This window comes from Nansenia antarctica (genome assembly GCF_963989245.1).
Source record: "Nansenia antarctica genome assembly, chromosome: 11".
Taxonomy (NCBI): Eukaryota; Metazoa; Chordata; class Actinopteri; order Argentiniformes; family Microstomatidae; genus Nansenia; species Nansenia antarctica.
Window position 1 is genome coordinate 22325601 of NC_137681.1, and position 26843 is coordinate 22352443.

A 26843-nucleotide genomic window follows, 5' to 3' on the forward strand; every position below is an offset into this window, starting at 1 on the left:
TCAGAATATCACAATGAAGAACTTTCATAACTCACACCGGAAGCGTTCAAATCCCTGAACTCTGAAGCCCCTACTGGGGTACAGAAGTCAAGTAAGTTTCCCCATCGACCTTCACTACAAATAGCTTACCATTGGCCACTTTCCAAATTCGCTGTTGTTGTTATTTTTTTGTTTCAATTAAGTGTTTCATTATTTTGGGGGTGTCATTATCAACATAGTTAGCAGTCATCGCCATCAGTCACCTGCATCATAGTTAAAAGAGGATTGTACCACTGGAAAACGCATTGGAAACCCCATCAGAGACCGCAGTTCCGTACCCCAGTAGAGGGCTGAGTGTCTGTCTTCCACGTAGACTGAAGACTCATCTCTTTAGGCGACACCTGTGCTCTTCCTCCTCACACGTCTCCATCCTATTGTCCATTACCTGAAGAAGAAAAAAACATTCCATTCTGTAGCACTGACTGCCCATGGCACTTACAGAACAAGTTATACGGTTATATAACCGTAAGGTTTTACTTACAATGACTGTTGTATAGCTGATTGACTTACTGAGACAAATGTACTTATTGTAAGTCGTTTTGGATAGTGAAAATACCACCGCTCATCATTCACGCCTGAAGGTCTATGAAAGACCAAAAGCCTGGCTGCAATAAAAGATTGATTTTTGCAGATTTGAGTGTGCGGATGCTGCTTTTTTTCCACTCCAAGTCGTTTTGGATAAAAACGTCTGCTAAATTACTTAAAAATGTAAAATGTACATGCCATGAGCCAGTCAAACTAGACCAGTGTTCACTGACCTGGTTCATAGAAGGCTATTTGACCAGAAGTAAATGTAGACACACCTTTCTTTATTGCATTTTCGTACAGTGGTCTGTCACATACAGTAAGTGTCAAAGTCACAGTACAGGAGAAGTGAACAGTAACAGCAGTCCCAAAGCTTTACAAAGAAAGACACGTAAGTGACGCGTTCAATCACAGTGTCCTGTTGTTTGCATCAGATCCAGAAAAGGAAAGGTGACCCCGCACTGAAATTGTTTATTCTAAGTAACTAAATAAGCTTGATATGCCAAGATTATTTATGCAACATAACATAACACAACTAGGAACAATTCTGATATAAATTCTCTGTAAATATATTACAAATGTTCAACGTTCATTCAGAAAATAATACATAGTTAAACAGAGGTTTTGTCTTGTCACCAAAAAAGTGTTTTTATACATACAGTGTATATATGTTTTTCTTTTCTTCTATTGTTCACATTACTGGATTGATAATGTATGCCATATAGATGACGCTTTTATACAAAGCGACTTATATTGCAGTGAGTGCATACATTTTTCAGTATGGTTCCAGCAGGAATCGAACCCACAATCTAAGCATGATTAGCACCAAGCTCTACCAACTAAGCCACAGAGGACCATATTGAGGTGGAATGGTCTTTCCAGGTTTCCCTATACAGTAGTTTGACGATGAGAAATGATAACCATAATGGCGCTATTGAGTCACTGGTGGAGGAGGGGATATGTCAGGTGAGTGCGGGGGTGTTGAATTGGGAGAGGGGCTTTTGATTGGCAGAGCTTCCCCGGGTCCAACCAGCAAAACCACATTCTCCTTCTTGGACAACCAGAAGGCTGGGTAGAGAGGCTCCAGGAACTCTGCCTGATACTGGTGGATGAGAGTCATGGCCTCATCCACGCCGTAGAAGGCCAGCAGGCCCCGGGCATAGTCAACGTACACCCCGACGCGCCTGTACTTGTCCACTTTCAGAGGGGTCTCCACGTCGCTGTGCCAGGCGGAGAAACAGCGACCGTTCCACTGAAGGCACCACGAGAAGTCGTTGCCAGTGATGCAGCTGTTGCTCTCCTGGCCCTTGCGGTCGATGCTCTTGTAGGTGAGCCCCAGGTGGGTGCCCTCCCCGCTCACGTCCACCTCGAAGTAGTGTCGGTCCATGTAGAAGCTATCGACGGCCAGGACCTGGCGCCAGTTCTCGAAGCGCTCGGGGACGTCCGGGTAGGGGTGCTGCCAGGGGGTGGTGTTGGTCACCTTCTTGTTTTCCTCAGTCAGGCGCAGGAACTTGTGGGCAGTGTCGGCGTCGAACGTCACAGGGGCGGCATCTAGATGACGTGTTAGAGAAAGGCATTAGAGGATCAGCATATTTCACTCCTGAGAATTCCTGGAATTCCTGAGTGCCAAGAGTGCCAAGTGTTTTATGTGGTATTTGCCTAGCAACAATACAAAATAAAGCATAAACATTTATGCATTTTTGGTGAATAAAGTCACCTGTGGTGACAATTTCAGCGAGTTTATTCACCCTCGCACCAAATCAGTTTGACAAATTGCTACGGTGCATTTACACTTAAACCAAACCAAATATGATGAATATTAAAGTGACCTAGACCTAGGCCTGTGTCCATGGTGACTAAGATTTGAGAGAACAAAACTTACACTTCAAGAAGTCATCGCGTGACTTTGGGTCCGGCAATGCCATACTCTGTTGTGTAGCGATTATTGCATGGACTGTGGTTTTTATTCCCATTTTGTCTGGAGGGAGAGACACATAGAGAGACACACATAGAGAGAAACACAGAGAGAGAGAGTGAGAGAGAGAGAGAGAAAAATATTAAAGCAGGTTTCAGTATCACATATAAAGTTAAACTTTTAAAATGTTTGCCCTTTGTAAGAACAAACATGACAAGCATGACAATGCATATTTGTTCCTCGCAACATACACGTCTGGTGACTCACAGAGCACACAGCTGGGTTTCACTCAGGTGACACCTGGATTAGAGGCTTCTACCTGTTCCATCAGTACCTGAGCTCTAGGCCTATTGACACACTGTCTGACACATTCCTCAGGTGCCTAGACAAGCGTGAACAGGCCTAGCGGGGAGCCTGGGGATTATCTTATCTCTCAATCTGGAACTCCAAAGCCGCAGTGATCTCTTCCCTTTAGCACACCGTTTCCTCTTTCCCCTACTTTGCCTGTTGTAAGCCGACAGCACAGTGTGACCATTGTGGTGGTGCTGGCTCTAGTCTCACCATGTTTGCAAGTCACTCTGAGTGTAGCACCGTAGAATGACAGCAATCTACGGTACGTATGACTAGTGTTGGATAATAGTGTGGTAATTCTGGGCCCATTTTTTTTTTTTTAAAGGTTATTTCTTTGAGTGTGGCATTCCCACTCTTATATTTTGTCTTTATTATATAGAGACAGGAAAGGAAGGAGGAGGGGGCATGTCAGCAAGGCATGGGCCAGATTAGAAACCATTCCGACATGAGCACACGTGTGCAATATAGGCTGTGATGCTAGACCACTGGACCACCCCAGGCCGTGGTGCTAGACCACTGGACCACCCCAGGCCGTGGTGCTAGACCACTGGACCACCCCAGGCCGTGGTGCTAGACCACTGGACCACCCCAGGCCGTGGTGCTAGACCATGGACCACCCCAAGCCACGAGTCTCACCATTCTTGCAAGTCTCTTTGAGTGTATCTACGTAGGAAGACAGCAGATTATCACAGAGTTCCTGGGTGGAGTCAACGATGACACGGCTGAAGGAGTGCAGGCGGTCCATGAGGCCGATGTACACCCCGGGCAGGGAGATGTCAGGGCTGTCCTTCTTCCACTCAGAGTACCCCTGCAAAACACACAACACTGGTGAATACTTGGCAGGCATTGACTTGTTATTCTCACCATTTTGGGTTCATTCTGCAATGATAATGTATCGCGATACATGCAGTAAGTCATTTAGCTGATATATGCCATTTAGCCAACGCTTTTACCCAAAGCGACCTACATTGCAGTGAGTGCATATATGTTTCAGTATATATGGTCCTAGTGGGAATCAAACCCACAACCTAAACGTTGTTAGTGTTAGCGCCTTGCTCTACCAGCTGAGCCACAGAGGACCACACTGAGCCACAGAGGACCACACTGGGCCACAGAGTCTCACAGTCCATGGTTGTTCACCACCCTAGGGGACTCTGCCGTACCTGTAGGAAGTCCACGTCGTTCTTGTTCTTGGAGATCTTCTCCACCTGCGCCTGTGTCTTCTTCAGGTCTGTGCACCTCTGCTCCAGGTGGACCCGGATGCCCTCCGCCTGCTTGAGGGCCTGCTTCTCCTCCACCTCCAGGATCTCCGTCACCTCCCGCTTGGCCTTCTCCACGGCCGCCTGCAGCTTACAGAACTGGGTCTCGATCACCTCACGGACCTCTGTCACCGAGTGCTGCGGAGGAAGTCGATGGAACAGAGGTTTTGTTTGTTGGTCACGGCCACGGCCACGGGTGACTTTATTCACCAGAAATGTATACATTATGATGCTTCTTTTTGTAGCCAATAAAAGTGTTGTTGCTAGGTAAACACCACATAGAACACTTGGCATTGAGCAAGTTAAATCAGTTTCCACATATCTTCTGTGGGATTTTCAAGAATGTAGGCCATAGCTCGTGTGACCGCTTACTCAGATCAGATCATTTTGTTGAATGATTTCTTAACATTTTTGTGGATCGACAATACATGGATGCAGGCTACTTAGAATGTAGGCACATTGAGGCAACAGCTCACAAGTTAGCATGTTGAAAATTCCTCAGGCGGTTAATTGGAGTATCCCTAAAGGACCAGGAATGCTGTAGTGCAAAACTGTGGAGTCATCACCACCCCGACACATGGACGCACCCTCCCACACCTGGGGCAGATTATCAGGTTAGGGAGGTTCCGATACCTGGAGGCGTACTATGGTTCAGGAGCGTGTTTAACAAGAACGCTCTGATCAGCAATTTGCTACCAGCGCAGAACCGGTGACGCCGGAAAAGTGCCTTTGTCACTGCGTGGGTTGTCAATAGTTTTGTTATTAAATATCAAGATGACTAATGCATTCACTATACTGGATGGGGACAGATAAAACCTGACTCCCGTTCAAGAATGTGTTTGATAAGACAAAACCTGCCAAACATTGTGAGTTATGTAACGTAATGTTTCCTCTCTAAAGATCTATTTGCGGTATAATACTCTGCTCTAAAATCTGCATTTGCTACCATTGCATAACCGGTAACACTTTCCAAAATGCCTTTGTCACTGTGTGTGTTGTCACAGAGCAACCTCTCTGGATTGCTCAGGTATTTGGCCTAGCGTTGTAATAATATAATGCCATTTAGCTGACACTTTTATCCAAAGCAACTTACATTGCAGTGAGTGCATACATTATTTTCCGAATATAGGGTCCCAGCGGGAATCGAACCCACAACCTAAGTGTTGTTAGCACCATGCTCTACCAACTGAGCCACAGAGGACCATGCTACATGTTTCTGCATTTGACCGTTTCAAGAGAGAGGTTTCAACATTTCTGCATTTGACCGTTTCAAGAGAAGGGTCTCCCTTCCCATCTATAGATGTGTATGGGCTTTTGAAAGACATTGTGACACGGTTGTGACATGGTGGTGAACTGGTAGGCAGCATGTTCTGAACTGTAGGTCTAACGTACCTCAATGGAGACGGTGTTGACCTGGAGCTTGTTGATGGCATTCTCTGCCGCCGTCACAGTCTTCACCATCTCAGTCTGCTTGTCGTGCAGCTCTTTCTGAAAACACACAAAGAGGAGAGGGGAAATTCAGCAGGAGACTCACACAGCCATGGTACAGTTATCATGCTGAAACTCATAACAATTCTTTCAATCTGGGTTCATTTATTTGGATCATTATATACATGTATTACGTTGTTTCGCCCCGGGGGAACAGTGCGTTATTTTATGTGTTTCTTCATTTTCAGATTACGATCTGATGATTTATGGAACATTCTATTGTGGCTTTTCATGGAATCTGATCTGCTGGTCCTAATGTGTTTCAGTCTATGGCGTGAATTCCTGAGGCAGGCCCAGACGACTCTGAGTTGGAACTGCTACTCGTGTAGAATTCCTATCCATACACATTTTTTCTGTATGAAACATCCAGATTTCACAGTGGTTCAGTACCTACAAACTGTTGAGAGTCAGTGAAGGGAGTGAACAAAATAATGCACTTATCCACTTCTGCTAAAAACCATTAAGGAGTGATTAAGAAGGCTAGGCAGGCTTACTGTCCTTAGGCCATCGTGAGCCAGGGGTCTCAAACTCAATACTGCTGGTATCGCCATCTCATTGCGAGCTTTGTCTCGTAACTGATCATAAATGACACTTTATTTAGCAAGTCGTCTTATACTTTTGAATTGGAAGAAAGATCGTCCTCCCTTGTTTGGGTTATTATTATCTTTGTTTCTGTGTTTGTTTTGTTTTGTTGTTTTCGCTGTTTTGTCTGTGTTTATGTCTGTTGCGTACTGTAATGTCTCTGAAAACTAAATAAAAAACACATTGAGTAAAATAAAATAAAAGACACTTTATAACTTGCTAATCCGCCCTGCCATTGTGTTTGTCGATAGAGAGATATTGGTGAACAAGCTCTTCTTTTCTGGACATAGAATATCAGCGACTTGCAATGTTGGGAATTTGTATTAAAATAACTAGAAGTCATAAATCATGTACTATGTGCTCATTTAAATAATATGTGAATGCGGTCAGTTGAGAACAATAGGAAGGTCACGCAAAGCCAAAAGAGAGGTTCTGTTTTTGAGCGACAAGAAGAAATACAAGCTCCTGACTAAAAGAACGTTTTATGATTCAAACTGCCTGTAAATTACTTATTTTTACCTATGTGCTAACAACCATTTTACACCTGCTGTTATAATATTCTATTTTTCTGTACTTTCATAACTAATGATTAATGATAAGTCTATTCTTCTAACTTGTAAATTGAATCCTAATATTACTGTGTAACTTCAATAAGTTGTGTTTTCACAAGACATTCTGATAAGGACACTGACACAATGCTCTGCTCATACAAAGTACGATATCACCATGGGAACGGGAGGCCAGCAGGACACTCAAGCTGATACACAGTACACTCTCGCGCACCCACACAGGGAGGAATTGAAGGCCATGCTAACGAGCAGCTGCAACGGATTTTGTACGGACAATTGGAAAACTACTAGATAGGGGGGGGGGAGGCACCACCCAGCCCCAAATGTTAAATCAAATGTATAAAGACTGTGTACGAAGGCTAAAGGGGACTCTTGTTTTAGCGGAGCCACTGCAGTTAACTTGTTGACGGCTAGCTGAGATAGGCCTGCAGAGGTGAAACTAGAAAAGACTCTTTTCCATGGAAATGAACTATTATTGCTTGCTGATGTGCTTGAATAAATATTATCTTAATGAACAGTTCAGTAGTGGTGCCTAATATTTGATTGGATCATATCCTCTTAAGAAGTGATATCAAGGACGTCTCGTTGAGATTAAACGAACTCGCTTGTAAGTGACGACTCAATTAAATCGATTCTGGAGAAGTTGATCGCCTTACAGCAACATACTTGCAAGTTGCAACATCCTTCAAAAACTGTCCGTCCTTCAGCTTTCCTGCTTTCGCGATGAACTCACTCACCACACAACTTGCTTCAACTGCAATATTACCGTCCTTCGTGGCTTTCTGGAACAGACTTTGTTGGGACGTCAGCCCTCTCTGTAGCTGCGTGGCTCGCTGTTCCCTCCCGTCTCCCTGGTACTTCTCATACTGGTCTCTGTGCTTAGTTGAGTAATGACGCTTGAGGTTATATTCCTTTAGAACAGCAACTTTTTCCTTACATATCAGGCAGGTAGCATTCCCATTGAACTCCACAAAAAAATACTGCGATGTCCATCTTTCTTGAAACTGTCTGTGTTCATCATCCACTTTCCTTTTCATTTTGCGAAGAGACATCTTTGTTGTTCGCTGTCAAACATCAAATAACCGCGGAACTCTTGTGTCGAGCGCCTATCCTTTCCATAGAATCGTTTTTTAATTTATTTTTTATTTTTTATTTCAATTGACACTTGTGTATGATGGGGTAGTTAAATTGATATGAAACAACTAGAAGGAATAATTAAATAAATTATCACGTTTTGCGAGGGGGCGGAAATGGCCCGCGGGCCGGCTGGTTGAGACCCCCAGTAGCTATGCTTCAAGAGTTGGGTATCGTGATGTGCATTTCCATTACAATACGTCCTACAATGGAAACTGTTGGGTGTAAAGTGACCTCCATTTGGCGGTCCAATTGAACTCTCAAAAGTATGTTGTTGTGTAGCATTTCTGATTCAGCAGTCAACAGCTACTCTTGTGTCTCTTCCTCCTAAAGGATTCTTGTTCTGGTCTCGACATGCTTGTTGAAAGAGCACATTGTGCATCTTTTTTTCCCTTTTTTTAAAAAGGGGAACAGCAAAGTCGCTCTACCAGTTTGGGCTTCCCCCATTCATATGCATGATAGATAGGCTATGCCTGTTGTTAAAACAGGAGCAGAGTTCAGAGTGCTGATAAACACCCCTTCAGGAAATACCCAAATACCATTGTCCTACATAGCTATTTGTCATACAACAAGATGCAGAGATCTCATATCTCTGTCACAAAAAATTACTTGACAAAATATTACGTCACAAAACATTCCTTCAGCAATTCATGCTTTGTGCCATTATGTTATTCAGTGAGCCAGCCATGAAGGATTTAAGGGAACTTTGAGTCCCAAAGCATTGTTGTAAGTAAGATAACTATTGTATTGACTATAATGGATTGGGACAGATAAGACCTGACTCCCATTCAACAATGTGTTTGGTCAAACAAAACCTGCCAACCATTGTGACTTATGTAATCACATGAAAGAGGTATTTTATCTCTCAAGGTATTTGCTCATGCACAAAGACAAGATCATGAGCTCTGTAGGAGCATTCAGTAGGAGAAGTGAAATCTTAACATTTCCTCTTTCATACTTTCACCAAATATCAGTTAGCCTATAGTATGCAAATATAGTGTGGAAAAAAGACCACAAAAATTGCTTTACCACATTCCAACAGTTTGATTGATTGTACTGTATAGCTAATAAAGCAGTGAGTGTGCTTAAGTGTTTACCGATCAGCTGATAGTAATCAGCTGATTGAATACCATAACCATTCAACAAATATTGACTGTATGGGTTTTTGAAACATTCCCAGGTTGCACAAGTAATGACGTTGTTGGATGTGTGTCCTGACAACTCCCTTCCAATGGCAGGTGTGAGCAAAACACATGGATCTGTCCTGGAATTCCTGAACGTTAGAGTAATGTATCAGCAACTGCCACAGAGAAAGACTAATGATGCTCCAGCCATGGAGGCTTCGACTGGCTAACCCTAGCCCTGGCAAACTTGCCCTGACTTGAGGTAACCCTAAGCCTAACCCTAAGCCTAACCCTAAGCCTAACCCTAACCCTAACCGGATACCTCTACCTCAGCAGCGCGTGTGCGTCTCATTTCGGCATGCGATGCTGAGGTAGAGGTATCCAGCGTGGCCCAGGCGTTCGTTTCTAGAACGTACTACAGCGAAGCCCAGCTTATCTTTGACCGCCACAGAGATAAAGTCAGACGGCGTCCTTTTGGAAGTGTGTCTGGTAATGACAGTCTGGTGATATCCCTCTAATTGAATTAAAGTAATCCCATCCATTGCAGTGCATTATGAAAACTAAATCTAGAGACTTCATTCCAAAGAGCTTTACAGTGGCATCTCATTCACCCATTCACATACACACTCACACACCAATGGCGGCAAGCTACCATGCATCGGCCCGCTCATTGGGAGCAATTTGGGGTTCAGTGTCTTGCCCGAGGCTCTACCTCCTGAGCCACAGCCGCCCCTAAAACTAAATCCAGAGACTTCATTAGCGATGAAGTCGGTGTCCTTACAGAGAGCAGTGATCTGCTGGACTGCATCCTTTTTCCCTTTCCCGGCAGGCATCAATAACCGTGTTGACAATAACCCCCACTGTGTCAGTCTAGGCCTGTCAGACTCTACTATATATAGATGTGTCTCAATGTGGGAAGGCGCCAGTGTTTGAAACATATTCATCATTATTATTACCTCACAAAGAGCAGCTGCCAAGTCTGTTGTGTCATGAATGATCAGTAGGATATTATAATCGACTGAAGGAATGACATCCTGTGTTGTAAAAATCAAGATTCTCAATCTCAACATACGTTGTGTGCAGAATAGGTCTGTTTCGACATGGGTTCACTGTTACATACAACGGATACCTTTGATCTTTACAGTGACTAACTTCCACACTTGAAGATGTGCTTGAGTTGGATGAGCGTGTGAGCGAAACGTCCTGTTTCCAATGAAGTGAGGTCATGACCTTAGTTCAATTTTCTCCACTCTTTCATTTCTATGGAAACTCACTGGTGACCTTACTAACACGTCGGGCGTCCCAATTTTGTAGATAACATGAGTACAGGCTTGATACGGTGTAATCGGAGAACCTTGTGACCCTGAGCATAACACGTACCTTCAGTGTCCACTAACAAAACACCGTTTGTGTCACAAAGACTGCGAAAGAGAGAGAAACAGAACTAAACAGTGATTCAGAGCAAGAGAGGAGAGAGGGTAAGTGAAAGAGCGAGCGAGAGAGAGAGAGAGAGAGAGACAGAGAGAGAGAAAGAGAGAGAGAGACACAGAGAGAGAGAAAGACAGAGAGACAGACAGAGAGAGAGAGGGAGAGAGACACACAGAGAGAAAGACAGAGAGAGACAGACAGAGAGAGAGAGGCAGAGAGACACACAGAGAGACAGACAGAGAGAGAGACAGAGAGAGAGAGGGAGAGAGACACACAGAGAGACAGACAGAGAGAGAGGGAGAGAGACACAGAGAGAGAGAGAAAGACAGAGAGAGAGAGACAGACAGAGAGAGAGAGAGGGAGAGAGACAGTACTCTACCTCTATCTGCCTGCGAGCCTGTTCCACAGGGACAGTGTTGTGTCCGCGGTGGTCCTCGCTCACGCAGTCCTGACACACGCAGCAGGCGTCGGCGCTGCAGAACAGGTCCAGGGGCCACTTGTGGCTCTCGCAGGTCCGCCGCTCGATGTCCCTCAGCGGCTCCACCAGCCGGTGGTTCTGGAACTTGGCGTTCTCCAGGTGAGGCCTCAGGTGGGCCCCGCAGTAGGACACCAGGCAGGTGAGGCAGGACTTGAGGGCCCGGCACGGGCTCTCGATGCACGAGTCACACACCACGTCGTCCGGCCCCAGCTCGTCGACCCCGTCCGCCTTCACCTCCTCCTCCTTCACCTCCTCCTCCACCCTCACCTCCTCTTTCGCTTTGACGTTCGCCACCACCACCTCCTCCTCCTCCTTCACCTCCGTCACTTCGAACCTCACACTTCGATGTTTCACCCCATCACGTCGTTTCACCCCATCCTTGACCTTATCCTTCACCCCATCTTTCACCCCGTCGACAGACACCTCCGGCTGTGAGGGTTCAGTCCCTCCGTTCTCTTTCTCCTCCTCCTCCGGCGTCTTCTTCTTCTTGTCTTCCTCCTCTGGTTTCGTAGGGTCCTCGGACTCCTTGAGGTCTTCCTGTATCTTGGTTTCCTCCGCCGCTACCGTTGAGTCCTGGCTGTCCTGAATGTCGCTCTCCTCTTTGCACTTGATCACAGGAGACTCTTGTTCCGCCACTGCTCCATTCTGTTTGGGGCTCTCCACTGGCTTGTTACTCAGTTTCTGTGTTGCCTCTGGCTCTGTGTCTTCCATGACTCTCTCTTTCTGTCTCTCTGTTTCAGTAGCTTCCTTCCTTCCTTCCTCCTGTCCTCTCTCTAGCTCTTTCTCTCTCTCTCTGTCTCTCTCTCACACTCACCCGGCCACTTCTGCCTGTTGTCAATCTAGGTTTCCTGAATCACCCTGGTTGGATTCTAAGCCACACCTCAACTATGTGGTTGTCAGCGCAGCAGCCTCTAGTCTCAGCTCACAAGATACACCCCCTCACACACACACACACACAGACACACCCGCCTGCTAACACACACACAAACACACAGATACACCCGCCTCCTACACACAAGCACACACCCTTGTGTCTCCCTGCCCTCCCCTTTCTTGTGTGCCAGACAGAGGAAACATCAGTAAGGCGGAGATCAAGTTGCAAATGAGAAACAGAGAGTCATGTTTTATTGCTCTTCCTCGTCATGGGTTTTCCTCATCGTCATGGTTATGGTCATGGTCATGGTTACGGTCATGGTTATGGTCTGCTGAGTTGATTACATGTTTGTTGATTACATTCATTTCTTTTTTTACATTTAGCAGACGCCTTTATCCAAAGTAACTTACAACAAATGCATTTGTCTAAGTAGGTGAATCGTCTATCCATCAGTCCTAGCAATGATCGTTCTCGTGCTATCATTTTGATCTAACATCAAAGGATTCAAAACTATTTTTACTTAGCTTTTCAGAAAAGAAAGCATATGAATAAAGGTTGAAGACAAAGACACATTCTCTGATGTTTGTATGTAAATGTGCTTGATCAATGTTTGATGAACATTTCACAAGTCCAAAGTGCAGGGAGGTTCAATGCAAATACAAACACATTGATTGAATCCCAGAGGAGAGAGAGGCCGACGAGCTCTGAGCCAACATACAGGTACAACACTGCCACCCAGTGGCGGAGATAACATCCTACAGATGCACTGAACACTAATGTCAAATCAAACCAAATCAAATCAAACTTTATTTATACACAGAATACAGGCGTAGACAGTGCAATGAAATGCTTAGTGCGAGTTTGCTCCTCAACAATACAACTATGTAACAAAACTAATAAAATAAAATAAAACATAAGTTAGCAGTAATAAATGTATTGAACACTATCTATGTATTTCTACTCAAGTGACATGGTTATTTACTGTTTTATATAACAAAATGTCTCAGCTGGTGTAGCTCTGGTGTTGCTAATTGATTTCTTGAAAGGAAACCTGGAACGCTTTCTTGTAAATTATCAGATTCTTTATTCCATACGGAAAGTAATTTCAGTGCAAACGGGTGTGCTTTTGAACACAAAAGACACTGCACAACAACAACAACAACAACAACAACAACAACAACAATATCTGTCTCTAATGGGTCAATTATACTGGGGTCTTTGATTAAGCTCCTCCAGTTTAATACAGCTCAATTAAACATTCATTTAGTTAATTCAAGCCAGGCTAGAGACTGTGACATCATCAAACACAATCCACCATCTCCGCCAAATCATTATGTCAGACGTTCTCTTTGGAACTATAAAGTATCAGGAGGGTTTCCATGACGATACATTCTATGAGCCGGTCTGTTTTTAAAAGCTCTTCTATGATTACTTATTATATATTGCTCCAATATGTGTTATTATATTGCTATGTTCCAAAATCCTACAACGTAAAATCTTTAATGTTATTGTATTGTAGCATAAAACGATTATCTACCTACAGTGTCTTACATCGGTGCATTCTTATCTAACTAAGTACATTGTCTTGCCTGGATAGCATCATAAATTGGAAATATAGAGTATTATGCTATCATATTGTGCAAATGCATAGATGGATGATGTGCTCGAGCGATGTGTTTGACACAATCGATTTCTTCATTTTAAATAATGGAGGAGTATAGCAGCTGCGGTTGTGTCATGGCCAGGGGGAGCTGGGAGCTTGTGCTCTTAGGGTCGTGGTCCTGGGAGAAGACAGTGGTGGAGGTCTTAGTAACAGCAGTAGTGTTAGTAGTATAGTCCCTGTGTTCCGGCCTTCACCTCCATCTCCACCTCCACCTCTCGTCTCCCTCCACCCTCCTCTCTCCTCCCACCTACATCCACCTCATTCCACCTCCCTCCACCTCCCTCTCTCCACCCTCCTCTCTCCTCCATCCTCCATCCTCTCCCCACCCTCCTCTCTCCTCCACCTCCTCCCTCCTTACTCCACCTTCCTCCACCCTCCCCCATCCCATCCCATCTCCTCCCTCCATCATTGCACCCCCACCAGCTCTGTGATGGAGGGGGCGAACACCATGAACTCCTGGTACTTGTGGAAGAAGAGGCTGAGTCTGGAGAAGTAGCTGTCCTGCTGGTAGGGGAGCTGTCTCTCCTTCAGGTACTTAGACACGATGGGCTTCACCTGCAGAGAGAGGAGGGGGGGGGGGGGTAATCATGATGGGTAGTGGTTAGTGAGATGGACTGGTGATCAGAAGGCCATGAGTTCAAATCCCACCTGGGAACACCACCACTAGTGTGCCCTTGAGTAAGGCACTTAGCCCTAAGTTACACCAGGGAGACTATCCCTGTAATTGTAAGTTGCTTTGGATAAAATGTCAGGAAGGAGGGACAATAATATATATATATATAATTTAAAATGTTTTGGTGTGTGTGTGTGTGTGTGTGTTTGTAGTACCTAGTGTGTTTGTAGTACCTACAAATGTATTTGTAATAACTGTTAAAATAAATAAAACATACAAAGTACTTACAAAGGTCCTCCGATTGTAATAAAGAAAAGTACAATTGTATCGCGGTCCTCTATCACGTTTTTGCCAGATATGTTGTAGTGTACCTTTAGACACATGTAGTCAGAGAGGAAGGGGAAGAGGTGGTGCTCCACGTGACAGTTGATCAGCGAGTGGCCGAACACCCAGTCCAGCAGGGGGTTGCGGGGCAGGTTCAGAACCCCGTGGGTCATCTGGTAGATCCGCTTGGGCCGCCCAGCGGGTGAGAACATGGGCAGGCCGATGTGCTGGGGAACACAACAAACATACATGGTAAATTATCTGCACTTATATACTGTAGAGCCTTATTCCAAAGCAATGGCCTCTCATTCACCCATTCACACACCAATGGCGGAAAGCTACCATGCAAGGCACCGGCCCGCTCATTGGGAGCAACTTGGGGTTCATTAGACGCCGGCTCTACCTCCTGAGCCACAGCCGCCCCCAAACATAGATAGATAGATAGATAGATAGATAGATAGATAGATAGATGGATAGATAGATAGATAGATAGATAGATAGATAGATAGATAGATAGATAGATAGATAGATAGATAGATAGATAGATAGATAGATAGCCTGACTCCGATCACCCCATTCGAGCCAGGTGGAGGAGGAGTTGTACAGTGTTCAGTGTGTGTCTGTGTGTGTGTGTGCGTGTGTGTGTCTGTGTGTGTGTGTGTGTGTGTGTGTGTGTGTGTGTGTGTGTGTGTGTGTGTGTCTGTCCTCTTAGCCAAGGTGAATGTGCTGCACTGAGATTGTACATGACACCACTCACTCAGTACCCTACACCTCACCACACTACACCACTCACTCAGTACCCTACACCTCCCCACACTACACCACTCAGTACACCCCGCTGGTGGAACGAGCTTCCCACTCTTGTCAGAACTGCAGAGTCACTCCCTATCTTCTGCCATAGACTGAAGACCATCTATTTAGGCTACACCTTAACTGTGCCTCCTAAGACCTCTTCACCCCCTCTACCCCCCTGTAGAGTTTCTCTACTGTAAATCAAATTATGAATTAATTATTTTTAAAAACGTAATTCTTCCTTCTTCTAGCATTTTGACTGACGAGCATAGATTACTTTTTCTTGCGATGACTGATGGACAGATGATTCACTTACTTAGTCAAATGTATTTGTTGTAAGTCGCTTTGGATAAAGGCGTCTGCTAAATGCCAAAAATGTAAAAATGTAAAGTACACAGTACACTACACCACACCACTCAGTACACACTACACTACAGTCCTCCACTCAGGTCTGAATGCATCTGCAGGGGCCTGTTGGTGAGGGGTGAGGCAGGGACAGCTACAAAGGAGCCCCACAAAGGGAAGGAGGCCCCGCAAAGGGAAGGAGGCCCCGCAAAGGGAAGGGGGTTCAAAGGTCATCTAGAGGAAGGACCGGACAAGACAACGGCCAACAATAGCCACGGCAGCAACAACAACAACAACATGGGAGGAGATGTTTCCGCATGTGGTTCTCCACACTGAGGAGGACAAAGTGTTTCCCCCTCTCCGTCCCCTCACCTCCAACCACCCTCCCCCACATCTCCCCACCTCCTGGCTTCAGAGCAAGAATGTTTTATTTTTTTATTTTATTTTAATCCAACTTCAGAACTTCTCTAGATCAGCACAATGCACAATAGACTCCCCCCTTGAAAGGCTCCGTCTGGGAAAATCATGCATGAATTGTTCTTTTCTCTTTTCTCCAGCCCTTTGGTCACTGACTGGACTTCTGGAATTCCTGCTCCATGCTGTGAGGACACAATGCTGCTTTGTAAAGAGCCAGGCTTGTTCTACAAAAGACTAATAATAATAATAATAACACCCATGAAGGTCCTTCACAGTTTGATCCAAAAGCCCAAATACGGCTTATAAAGCTACTTAATCCACATTTCTGCGCAATGTGAATGAGTGCAAGTGCGTACGTGCGTGTGTGAACGCGTCCATGCAAGTGTGAGTGTGTACATGCATGCGTGAATGTGTCCGTGCACGTGTGAGTGTGTACATGCATGCGTGAATGTGTCCGTGCACGTGTGAGTGTGTCTCGCTGTGTCACCAGCTCACCTGGAAGATGTTGACATGGATGTAGGGCAGGGAGAACATGGCCCTGCAGACCAGCATGCACAGCAGGGCGCTGTAGGGAGACTGGAACCCAGAGACATGCAGCAGTAACCAGTACTGGGAGAACATCCCCACGGCAACCATCAGGACGGTCCTCAGGGCCTGGCCCATGGTGTGGCTCTTCAGATGGCCTACAAGGGGCGACAACACAGTCAGACACAGTCAGATATAGTCAAACAACAGTTAGGCAACAGTCAGAAACAGACAGACACAGTCGAAGCTGTAAGACACAGACAGACAGTCAGAAACAGTCAGGAAGTCAGACACAGTCAGATACAGTTAGACACAGACAGACACAGTCAGACACAGACAGACAGACACAATCAGATACAGTCAGATACAGACAGACAACAGACAAACACAGACAGACAACAGACAGACACAGTCAGACTCAGGGACAGGTACCACACCACAGCTCCATACCAGCCTGAAAACACCCGAGCAAATTGAACAAAAACCGCTAACTGTTGTGTGGAAATAGTAAAACTATCTTTATGATTTGTGTACAGGCAGTAAAAACCCTTTTTCCGTATAGGCTTTTGGCAAATGATCAACGCAAAAAACTAAGACAACATACGACAGTGGAATGAACGCTTCTGTCGGTTAAACACTACTTTCCATATCTTGTTCAGCCAGTGTTTCTCAGCCCCTATAGCCTTGTGGCCAGCTGCAGTTCTCACCTATGGCCACCAGGGGGGTGATAATGGGGAGGGCCAGGGGGGCGATGAACAAGTAGACGCTCCGAGGCAGGAAGGGGGCCTTCCAGACGCTGGAGTCACCCAGGCCGATAACGTTGGTGTGAGCGTGGTGCATCTTAATGTGGCCCTGCACACCAGCTCTCGCCGTGAAAGAACCACACACCTGCACAGACAGACACACAGACAGACAGACACACAGACACACAGACAGACACACAGATTTTAGATTAAAACTGAGGACCGGCCTTTCAGATCCTCAGAGATCCTTTCTACCCTGCTGTACCCTGCTGTACCCTGCTGTACCCTGCTGTACCCTGCTGTGCGTTGCTGTACCCTGTTTTACCCTGCTGTATCCCTCCCTTGTATTCAATTATTAAAAGATTCCGGTGATCTAATCTTTTGATTGATCACACTTGAACCCAAGAACCTGGCCTTGGCCAGAGACCCAGCCAGAGATACGTATAGATATGTGCTGACTGCGTTCTACCTGAAGCTCAGAGATCAATGATGACGATCAAAGTGCAGCCATTTTGTTCTTTTATATGGAATCTCATCGTCTGGTGGGCTAACACCAAGAGAGTGGCCGGTCGATGAACCGACGAACTGAGTTTGACCTTGGTGTTTCACATAACACTGATCATGTCCTGCGTCTTCTGATATGACCATATGTGCCGTTTACGTAGTTGAAGCTTTTATCCAAAGTGACTCACATTGCAGTGAGTGCGTATATTTTTCAGTATATATATATGGTCCCAGCAGGAAACGAATCCCACAACCTAAGCGTTGTCAGATTCAGATTCAGATTCAGATTCAGATAACGTTTATTGCCATTATGCTTGACACATATAGGAATTTGCTTTGGCATTACAGAAGGTGCATTTATGCTTTTTTCACATATATATGAACAAAACAAGTACAATACAAATGCAAAAACAGGACAACACAGGGCAGACAGTGCATGGATAGTGCTGTATATAAAGTACAGTGCAGAGTTATTCAAGGTCTAGTGCATGTTCAGTCCTGGGCAGACTTGGAGGCGCCATACTCTTACCAACTGAGCCACAGAGGACCAGTCTTGAGAAATCTCCATAAGCATAATAGTGACCTTGGGGACAGTCAATTGTGGTAACTTGGTCACCTTTCCCCAGGAGAAGGAGAAGAAGAAGAAGAAGCTTCAACCTTTGTCATTGCACAGAGTACAACGAAATGTATTTATGCTCTAGGCAAGGGGTCAGAGCCATAGAAGGTGACCCTGGAGCAAGTAGGGGTTCAGTGCCTTGATCGACACGTGGCCAGCCGGGGTTTGAACCGCCGAGCTGCCGACCTTGTTGACCATTAGACGCAGGCTCTACCGGCTGAGCCACGGCCGCCCCGAGAACCGAGAGGGAGGGCCTCACCTCGATGAAGAAGACGGCCCAGAACTCCCCCCAGGCATGGGACTCGCTCAGGGACCCGTGGCTGGACAGGTGGGTCCCCTTGATGGTGAGGACGGCGTGGGCCACGCCCATCAGCAGCATCCCCGCAACAAACAGGATGGCCTGAGAGGAACCCAGGAGAAGGAAGGCTGGAGGGGGGGGGGGGGGGGGGAGAGGAGAGAGGGAGGAGGAGAGAAGAGAGAGGGAGGAGGTGAAGAAGGGGAACAGAGAGGGAGGAGGGGTAGGAGAGGAGAGAGGGAGGAGGAGGGGAAGGAGAGGAGAGAGGGAGGAGGAGGGGAAGGAGAGGAGAGAGAGGGAGGAGGGGACAGTTGTAGGGAAGGAGAGAGAAGAATACACAGTAAGCTCAGACCGTGTCAACCTTAGATTAAAATGACATTGTTATTTTATGTTCCGCCACCATATATGGGGGATTTGTCTGGGCTCAGCTTGGAGCACACAAACGAAAACCTCTCGCTTCCTGGGATTCAGAAAAACAACCTGCAGGAGTCACGTGCGCATTTAAAGGTGCAGTCCAGCTCAGCGAACACCGGTTCAACACACCCACCCCACCCCTGCCCTGCTACATAAAACACTTTGCCAGAACATTCTGTTCCCCTTTTTCCTGCATGTGGTCTCTTTTTTTAATGGTTTTTATGGCTCTCTTTCTCATGGATCTGTACTTGGACAGAAGATGGACATCTGTGTTTAATCAGTGTTATCCTCTTATGCTTGTTCAGCGCGCCCGCACACACACACACACACACACACACACACACACACACACACACATACACACACACTGGCCTAGAGAGGGCAAGTTTTATGATAGTGTGTGTCGCGGTGTCAGATAACCTCTTGCTCTACTAGGAACCCTAGGTGGGAAAACAGTGTCCTATCGGCGGGCGCCACGCCAAGGTGTGGGTTTCACCACCGACATGTGACTCAGGGGCTCAGGTGGAGGTCAGAAACAGGATCTCTGTATTGGGGCGGGGTGGACCTGGACTGGCTGCATCGGCGTGCTTCCATACCTGTGGTCACAGGTGGCGCGGTTGTCATGACAACACGATAAACAGAGCAGGGACCTGAGTCTAACACTGTAGAGTATAATTCGCACACACACACACACACACACACACACACACACACACATAAACACACACAGACACTTTATTAGGAACACCTGTACACCTGTCAACAGTCCAAGCTGGTGGAGGTGGTGTAATGGTGTGGGGAATGTTTTCTTGGCACACTTTGGGCCCGTTAATACCAATCAATCATCGCTTGAATGCCACAGCCTATTTTTACCCATCTTCTAATGGCTACTTCCAGCATTATAATGCACCATTACAAAGCAAGTTGTCAAATCAATGAGTTCAGTGTTCTTCAGTGGCCTTCCCAGTCACCGGATCTAAATCCAGTAGAACGGGAGATTCACAGTTTGAAAGTGCACCTGAAAAAACATTGCAGGAATTGCGTGATGCAATCATGTCATCATGGACCAGAATCTCAAAAGAATGTTTCCAACATCCTGTGGAAGCAATGCCACAAAGAATTGAGGCTGTTTTGAGAGCAAAGGGCGGCCCCTACCCAGTATTAGTATAGTGTTCCTAATAAAGGGCGGCCCCTACCCAGTATTAGTATAGTAATATCTATAATCCTAATAAAGTGTTCGGTGAGCGTATTTATAAACAGCAAAAAGAGGTCCTAGCTCCTTTTTCTTCTTCTCATAATAGTGTAGTGCTAACGACCATGCTTGACATACTGTACTATGGCACTATCACTATCACGTTTTATATCACTATTTGCACTACTGGTTAGACGCTAAAGTGCATTTTGTTGTCTTGTACTCTGCAATGACAATAAATCTACTCTAATCTAATCTAATCATATCATCACCACGGTCTCCAAAGGTTAAAGGTTAAATATATCCATAATGCCCCTGCCCAGGCTCCTATTGGAGAGCAGGAGCTTACTGACTGTAGTCATGGCTGTTGTATTCCAAACACACAAAACAACAATCCAGCTCATATTTACACCTATTATTTCAAAGAGACTAATTTAGAGGCGATAAGTCCCAGGGTCAGTGATATCCCATGACAGCCATCCTCGCCACGGACACCGCTCAACGCCGCCGGCCTGTGCCAGCGGCCAACACCCGCTGTTGGCAGGGCCGTACGTTCACCCGAGTAACTGTCAGTCAAACTAAATGGGAGAGTACCAACAATGTTAGGATTTTAGATATACTTAGAGACTTTGGAGTCGCTGCACCCAAGCTGTGGAACTCCCTTCCACCAGCCATCAAATGCTCCGATACTCTCAATGCATTCAAGACCAGACCCAAGACGCATGTGTTCGGACTCGTCTTCGTGCAGCACGGCATGGGTTCTGACTGACCCTGTCCCCCATGGCTGCCTTTTGTTTGTTGTGTTTCTTTTTGTTGTTTGTTGTCCTGCTTCTCTTCTTTCTTTCTTTTCTGTGTCCTTGAGTTTGAGAAAGGCGCTTTTAAATAAAATCTATTATTATGATTATGATTATGATTATGATTATTATGATTATTATTATTATTATTATTATTATTATTTTATTATGATTATGATTATTATGATTATTTTATTATGATTATGATTATTATGATTATTATTTTTATTATTTTTATTATTACGAGGAGATTGTGAAACAGGTCTGCGTGAGAAGAAGAATCAAAACACACTGTAAGTCTACATGGAAGTATGGTGGATTATTTTATAATTGTGTTAAAATTAGTGTGTGCGTGTGTGTGTGTGTGTGTGTGTGTGTGTGTGTGTGTGTGTGTGTAAAAGTTTAGAGGGTGATGACTGTAACCTAACCCTCATGCATTCAGAGATAGAAGGGTAACAAAATGGCACTTTTCCATTACCGTACCGTACCGTACCCGTAGCCCGGTTTGTTTTGCTTTCTCCACTGCCAACCGAGCCGTGCTGGTTTTAGCTACCCTTTCTGACTAGGAGCGAAAGGTACTATCCGTGCTAGGCTGTGTGTGACGTGTGACGCTGCAGACCGTTGATTAGTCTATGGAAACGTCGTCATCCCATGTTCACCACTAACCGCCATTTTTAAATAACAGATTTCGCTCTCGGAAAATGTCATTTACTTTTTCTGTAATTACCTATTAATAAAGATTTGAAAAATTATGATAACCATCTTATTATCTTAGTTTAATGTAATTTCAATGCATCACAGAACATTTCTTTACAACAAGCATATTTTTTTTTGTGCTATTATGGCAATGTGCTGTGCCTATGCTAGACCGTACCTCTAGTCCAGCGCGCTTCATCAGCGCTTCTTCACCTTCTAAAACTGCCAACCCCCTTTCCATCCCTTATGTCATTTTATCAATGAATGTGGTATTACTGCTATTTCAACATTTAGTTTTGCCATATCATTTTTGGAGTCGTGTGGTCGGCGATTGGGTGCGTTTTTCGATAACGATGACGCGGACACCCACACATGTATTGTGGTTTACTTAATACTGTTCAGCTGCACTTGAGGTTACATTCAATGCATGACTTGTGCTATATAGACTAAATAAAATTATGAAAGCGGCAAGTAACAGGCACGTAACATCCATAATATGCTGTATAAATAAAGACTACCAGCAAGACACCGGAGCACTCATATCTATAACAAACGCAGAGATTGTATGAGCTCCCCGGCGTCAGTCCAATGGAAGCGTCAAGCACAGCCTTTCCGTAGAAATACATTGCTCCCTGTCTAACGTTATATATCTAACGTTACATGTTTTAAGCCTGATCTGTGCATGATAGTGCTGCATTTTGACATAATTCTTATCGCATTTCCCCCCGTTGAGCTGTACAGCGGCACTTATTAAACTGAAGTGCTCTTATGACACTTAACTCCTCCTACTGTCCCGGCTCGCTCCAGGTCTGTTGTGTATAATGGAGAAGCGTTTCTGAAAGTACGGTACGGGTAGGATACAAATGCGTGCCGTACCGGTCTAGTCAATGGAAAAGGGCCAAAAAGGTACAGTTTGGTATGCAGGGGGACAGCCAGCCAGGAGGTCATCAATGTTTATCAAGAGTAAACATTACAAGGCCTTGGAATGTATGGGAAAAGAACAGGCCCAGGAAAGTTAGCTGGGAGTTGGGGCACTCTCGAACTGATGCGTACTGCACTAACCTGGGACCCTGGTGGAAAAGCACCATATGTGACCATGACCATTTGAGGAGGGGGAGGACTATGCAAAGGTCGAAGGTCTGTGTGGATGGGGCCTCTGTGTGGATGGGGCCTCTGTGTGGATGGGGCCACTGGAGCTGCTTTGCAAACTAACTCAGCCCGGCGTTGTTCTCGATAAAGGGTCTCTCTTGTAATCATCATCAGCTCCGGTTTCTTATTTTATTTCTTATTAATTAATTAACTATTTATAGTTGTAAGTATTAGAGTAACGGATTTCCCACTAGTATCAACAATGATCCGATTTTAGATATGGGGAGAAACCTGTGAAACAGGTTGAGTGAGAAGAAGAATCACAGGAAGTTTACAGGAAGGCTTCTGAACTCTTATCACTACCAAGCTGCGAAAGCGATACAGCTAACAGGAACACTTTGACCGAGTAGGGGTCAGCCATGTTAGCCACGTTACCCAGATAGGGCAGGGGGGAGGTGACAATCTGACACCAGTGTTGACACCAGTGTTGACACCATCATTGGGTTTTGACCCTGCAATCTATAGCTGCACATGGATGCGTGACGATATATCAATATCTTACATCTGTACATGAAATGGGCTGTGGTAAACCTGTTTTATGAGATATACTGTACAGACGATATGGTGTGAAGTAAATCTGTAGTATATAAACACCTATTTAAAGATTATATGGTGTGAAGGGCATCTATAGTATATAAGCACCTATTTAAAGACATATCATATTGGACATATCATACTGTACACATCATATCATATCTGTACATATACAGTACTATATGTAAAGCACCCTGTGCATTCGTGCTGAGAAGGGTGCTGTATAAATAAAGTTTTACTTACTTACTTACATATCATATCACTTTTATATTCACTTATTTATACTCACTGTAATACCTATACTGTAATACCATGCACCCTGCTACTATTTGCACTCTGCCACTATTTGCATCTGGTTAGATGCCAAACTACATTTCATTGTCTCAGCACTTGTACTCTGTGCCATGACAATAACATTTTATCTAATCTAAATCTAATCTAAGTAAATCCACAGTATATATAAACGGCTATTTAAAGACGCCATGGGGGGGGGGGGGGGGGGCAGGTGTCTTACCGGGGGGCAAGGCAACAAAAGCCGCTGCCAGGATGGTACAGTCGATGCCCCTCCTCTCCCACCAGCTGCTCTCCTTCACCGTCTTCTGAACCAGGCGGGTCAGCTCCATCATCAGCGACTCCCTGTCCCCCCCCTTCCCTCCCGTCTCTCCGTTCCCTGTCCGTCTCTCCTTCCCCGGGTCAGACACTGTCCCCTGGTCCCCCGGGGCCCCAGAGTGGACGGATCTCTGGAACAGAGTCTTCCCTTCCCAGGGTTTGACATCCCTCTCTCCTCCTCCTCCTCCTCCTCCTCCTCCTCCTCCTTCCTCCTTCCGGCTATCCTCTTCCCTCCACTCTTCCGGTACATTCTGCATGTCAGCTCCGTGTGCCGGTAGCCTTGCCTGCCTGATTGACTGACTGACTAGGAAGCCTGAAGTCCAAACTGGCGCTCAGACGCGCAGAATTACACGTTACTGACTTAGAGGCGGCAGCTGGGCCTTTAAGAAGGAGCGCTTGCTGCTGCTGCTGCTGCTGCTGCACATTGCACCCTGCACATTCCCTGGCCCTGAGATTACATAGCACAGTAACAGAGACAAAGTCCTAATTGGCACTGGACTCCCCTGGAGAGAAGTTCAGAGTCTCTCAGCTCCTCCGATCCCTGTGTGACTCCCTCTCTGTTCTCTCTCCCTTCTCCTCCTCCTCACACGGCCCTGTGTCCTGTCTCTCTTTCTCTTTCTCTCTCTCTCTCTCTCTCTCTCTCTCTCTCTCTCTCTCTTTCTCTCTCTCTCTCTCTCTCTCTCTCTCTCTCTTCGTCAGCTGTCCCACAGCGATGTAGAGAACACCACAGTCCCTCTGCAGCAGCAGCAGCAGCTCTGAGGCGGTCCTTGTGAGCTGACCAAGCCTGTCAGGTTCCTGTGCCACAAACGATACACACACACACATGCACACCCACGCCTGTGCACGCACACACACACACACACACACACACACACACACGCGCACACACACACACACACACACGCGCACACACACACACACACACACACACACACACACTCACACAACTCTCGCTCTGCAGCTGCACGGCCAGAGAATTGATTCTGCTGCTCCCTCTCTCCTCTCTCTGTTCAGATCTCTCTGTGTCTGTCTCATGCATAGTGTATGTCCCTCCTCCCCTTCCCTCCCCTCCTCTTCTCTCCTCCCCTCTCTCCTCCCTCTCTCCTATCCCTGTGACCTTGGCAGAGGTCCTGGGAGTGGAGTAGGGAAAAGGCTGCTGAGGCAGAAGGAGAAAGGATTAGTAGCTACTGCTTAGTGTTTAGTTGTTTCTTGTTGCTATGGGAGAGAGCAAGTGGCTGGACACAGAAAGAGAGAGAGAGAGAGAGAGAGAGAGAGAGAGAGAGAGAGTATGTAGGGGAAATATTTGTCAGTGTACTACATTTGTCATTGTTTGTGATTATTATTGTGATTGCCAGCCAGACTGTCTGGTCAAATGAACACATTAACAACCCCAACCTGGTAACCAAAAGAACGTGTTTTTCTCTACAAGAGAAGTGGCATTTTCTCAACAACAGATACATTTAAATGATCACAAGACCACCTCCTTTGTTTCCCCCAGTCTGTCTACGTCGCCTAGAAACTCATGCCAATGTTAACCCACATCAGGGGGGTTAGTTTTGCCTTTCTTTCGCTCCTGTCCCCTTCCTCTCCACCTTTGTGATGCTACGGGGAAGGGGGGGGGGCGGAGTCACCCGCATCCTCTTCGTCCCCCTTCCTCATCTTCACTGTGAACGTGACCTCCCCTCACTGTGATTGGCTCGGGCCTTACCTGAGGGCGTGACTATCACCTGTGTATAAAAATCTCTCTCTTGACTTCACTTTGCTGAGAACCTTTCACTGATAGACCTTGTCTGTCATGCTTGTGAACTGTTCCCCTTTTGCGTGAATTAAATGCCTTTTCTATGCATTTGAAGAAATCAGGCTGCCTTTTTCTATTTTCTATTTGGACAATATTATATAATTTCTACATCACTACAGGAGAGAGAGAGAGAGAGAGAGAGAGAGAGACCGAAGCACGCTCTGATTCGGTCGTTTATATTCTCATAGTGACAGCAGAGAAAGAGAGAGAGAGCGAGAGAGAGAAATATATACTGTATACTTTAGAGCGTATTTATTTTAAATGCTTGTTTTTTTTCTGAGAGGTTGGCTGGCGTTCTGGGCTTGGTGCCATGTGGGCTGCAGGGCTCCTAATGACTTGAGAAGAGGCGGAGGAGGATGCTGGGTCGGGTCCAGAGAGGTCCGGTACTAGGACCGTTCAGCAGAGCACGGGGAACAGACCAGGCACCAGGCCAACAGACAGCCCAGCAGGCCTCCTTCTGCAGGAACACTGACTCTACTCCTGTCCTGCTCCTAACAGGACCTGTCAATCATCTTATCATAACAGTAATGTTGCCTGACAGGTCAGGGCTACGCATGGGCGATGCTGGGTACAGGGCATGCAGTGGAATCTTTGCTTGCTTTTCTTTTGGCAGCAGCAGTTAAGATCTACAAAAAACAGCAGTTAAGAATTAAAAGAAAAAAACAGCAGTTAAGAATTTACTAGACAGCAGAGAAGAATTTACTAAAAACTGCAATTAAGAATTGACTAAAAACTGCAGTGAAGAATTGACTAAAACACTGTTGTTCTGGTGCCGCTCGGTCAATTGAGGATGTTGTGATTGTTTGTCTTGATATAACATAATATTGTGGTTTTATATGATGTCTTGATTTCTGTATTTTACAGTGTTCTATTTGTTCTGTGTTGTTTTGTAATTGTACTGATATTGTGGACAGGGTGCACCTGCAAAGGAGGCTGTGTCTTTCCCTGTATAAAGGTTCAATAGACCAGTTGTAGCCTGCTGTACACACAGTAAACACAGTAAACACAGTCCCTTTCAGCAGTTGTAATAAAACTTTTTTTAATAAGGGTGTGG

General features: G+C 45.7%; 2 protein-coding genes across 2 annotated transcripts; both read right to left on the minus strand.

The window, feature by feature from the left end:
- Positions 1–895: 895 nt before the first annotated feature.
- Positions 896–11603, minus strand: trim16 (tripartite motif containing 16; the record flags this gene model as incomplete). Its single annotated transcript, XM_080542487.1, has 7 exons — positions 896–2115; positions 2447–2542; positions 3467–3638; positions 3994–4227; positions 5482–5577; positions 10794–11102; positions 11319–11603. The coding sequence occupies 7 exons, from the start codon at positions 11601–11603 to the stop codon at positions 1496–1498; spliced, it is 1812 nt and encodes a 603-aa protein (XP_080398613.1). The 3' UTR covers positions 896–1495.
- A 2188-nt stretch (positions 11604–13791) lies between these two features.
- On the minus strand, positions 13792–24117 carry fads6 (fatty acid desaturase 6). The gene is made up of 6 exons (XM_080541737.1): positions 23897–24117; positions 18568–18734; positions 17153–17333; positions 16416–16603; positions 14414–14593; positions 13792–13984 (listed from the first exon to the last, which is right to left on the minus strand). Exons 1-6 carry the CDS (start codon positions 24006–24008, stop codon positions 13835–13837), a joined length of 978 nt encoding a protein of 325 aa, XP_080397863.1. The 5' UTR covers positions 24009–24117; the 3' UTR covers positions 13792–13834.
- Between the last annotated feature and the right edge of the window lie 2726 nt (positions 24118–26843).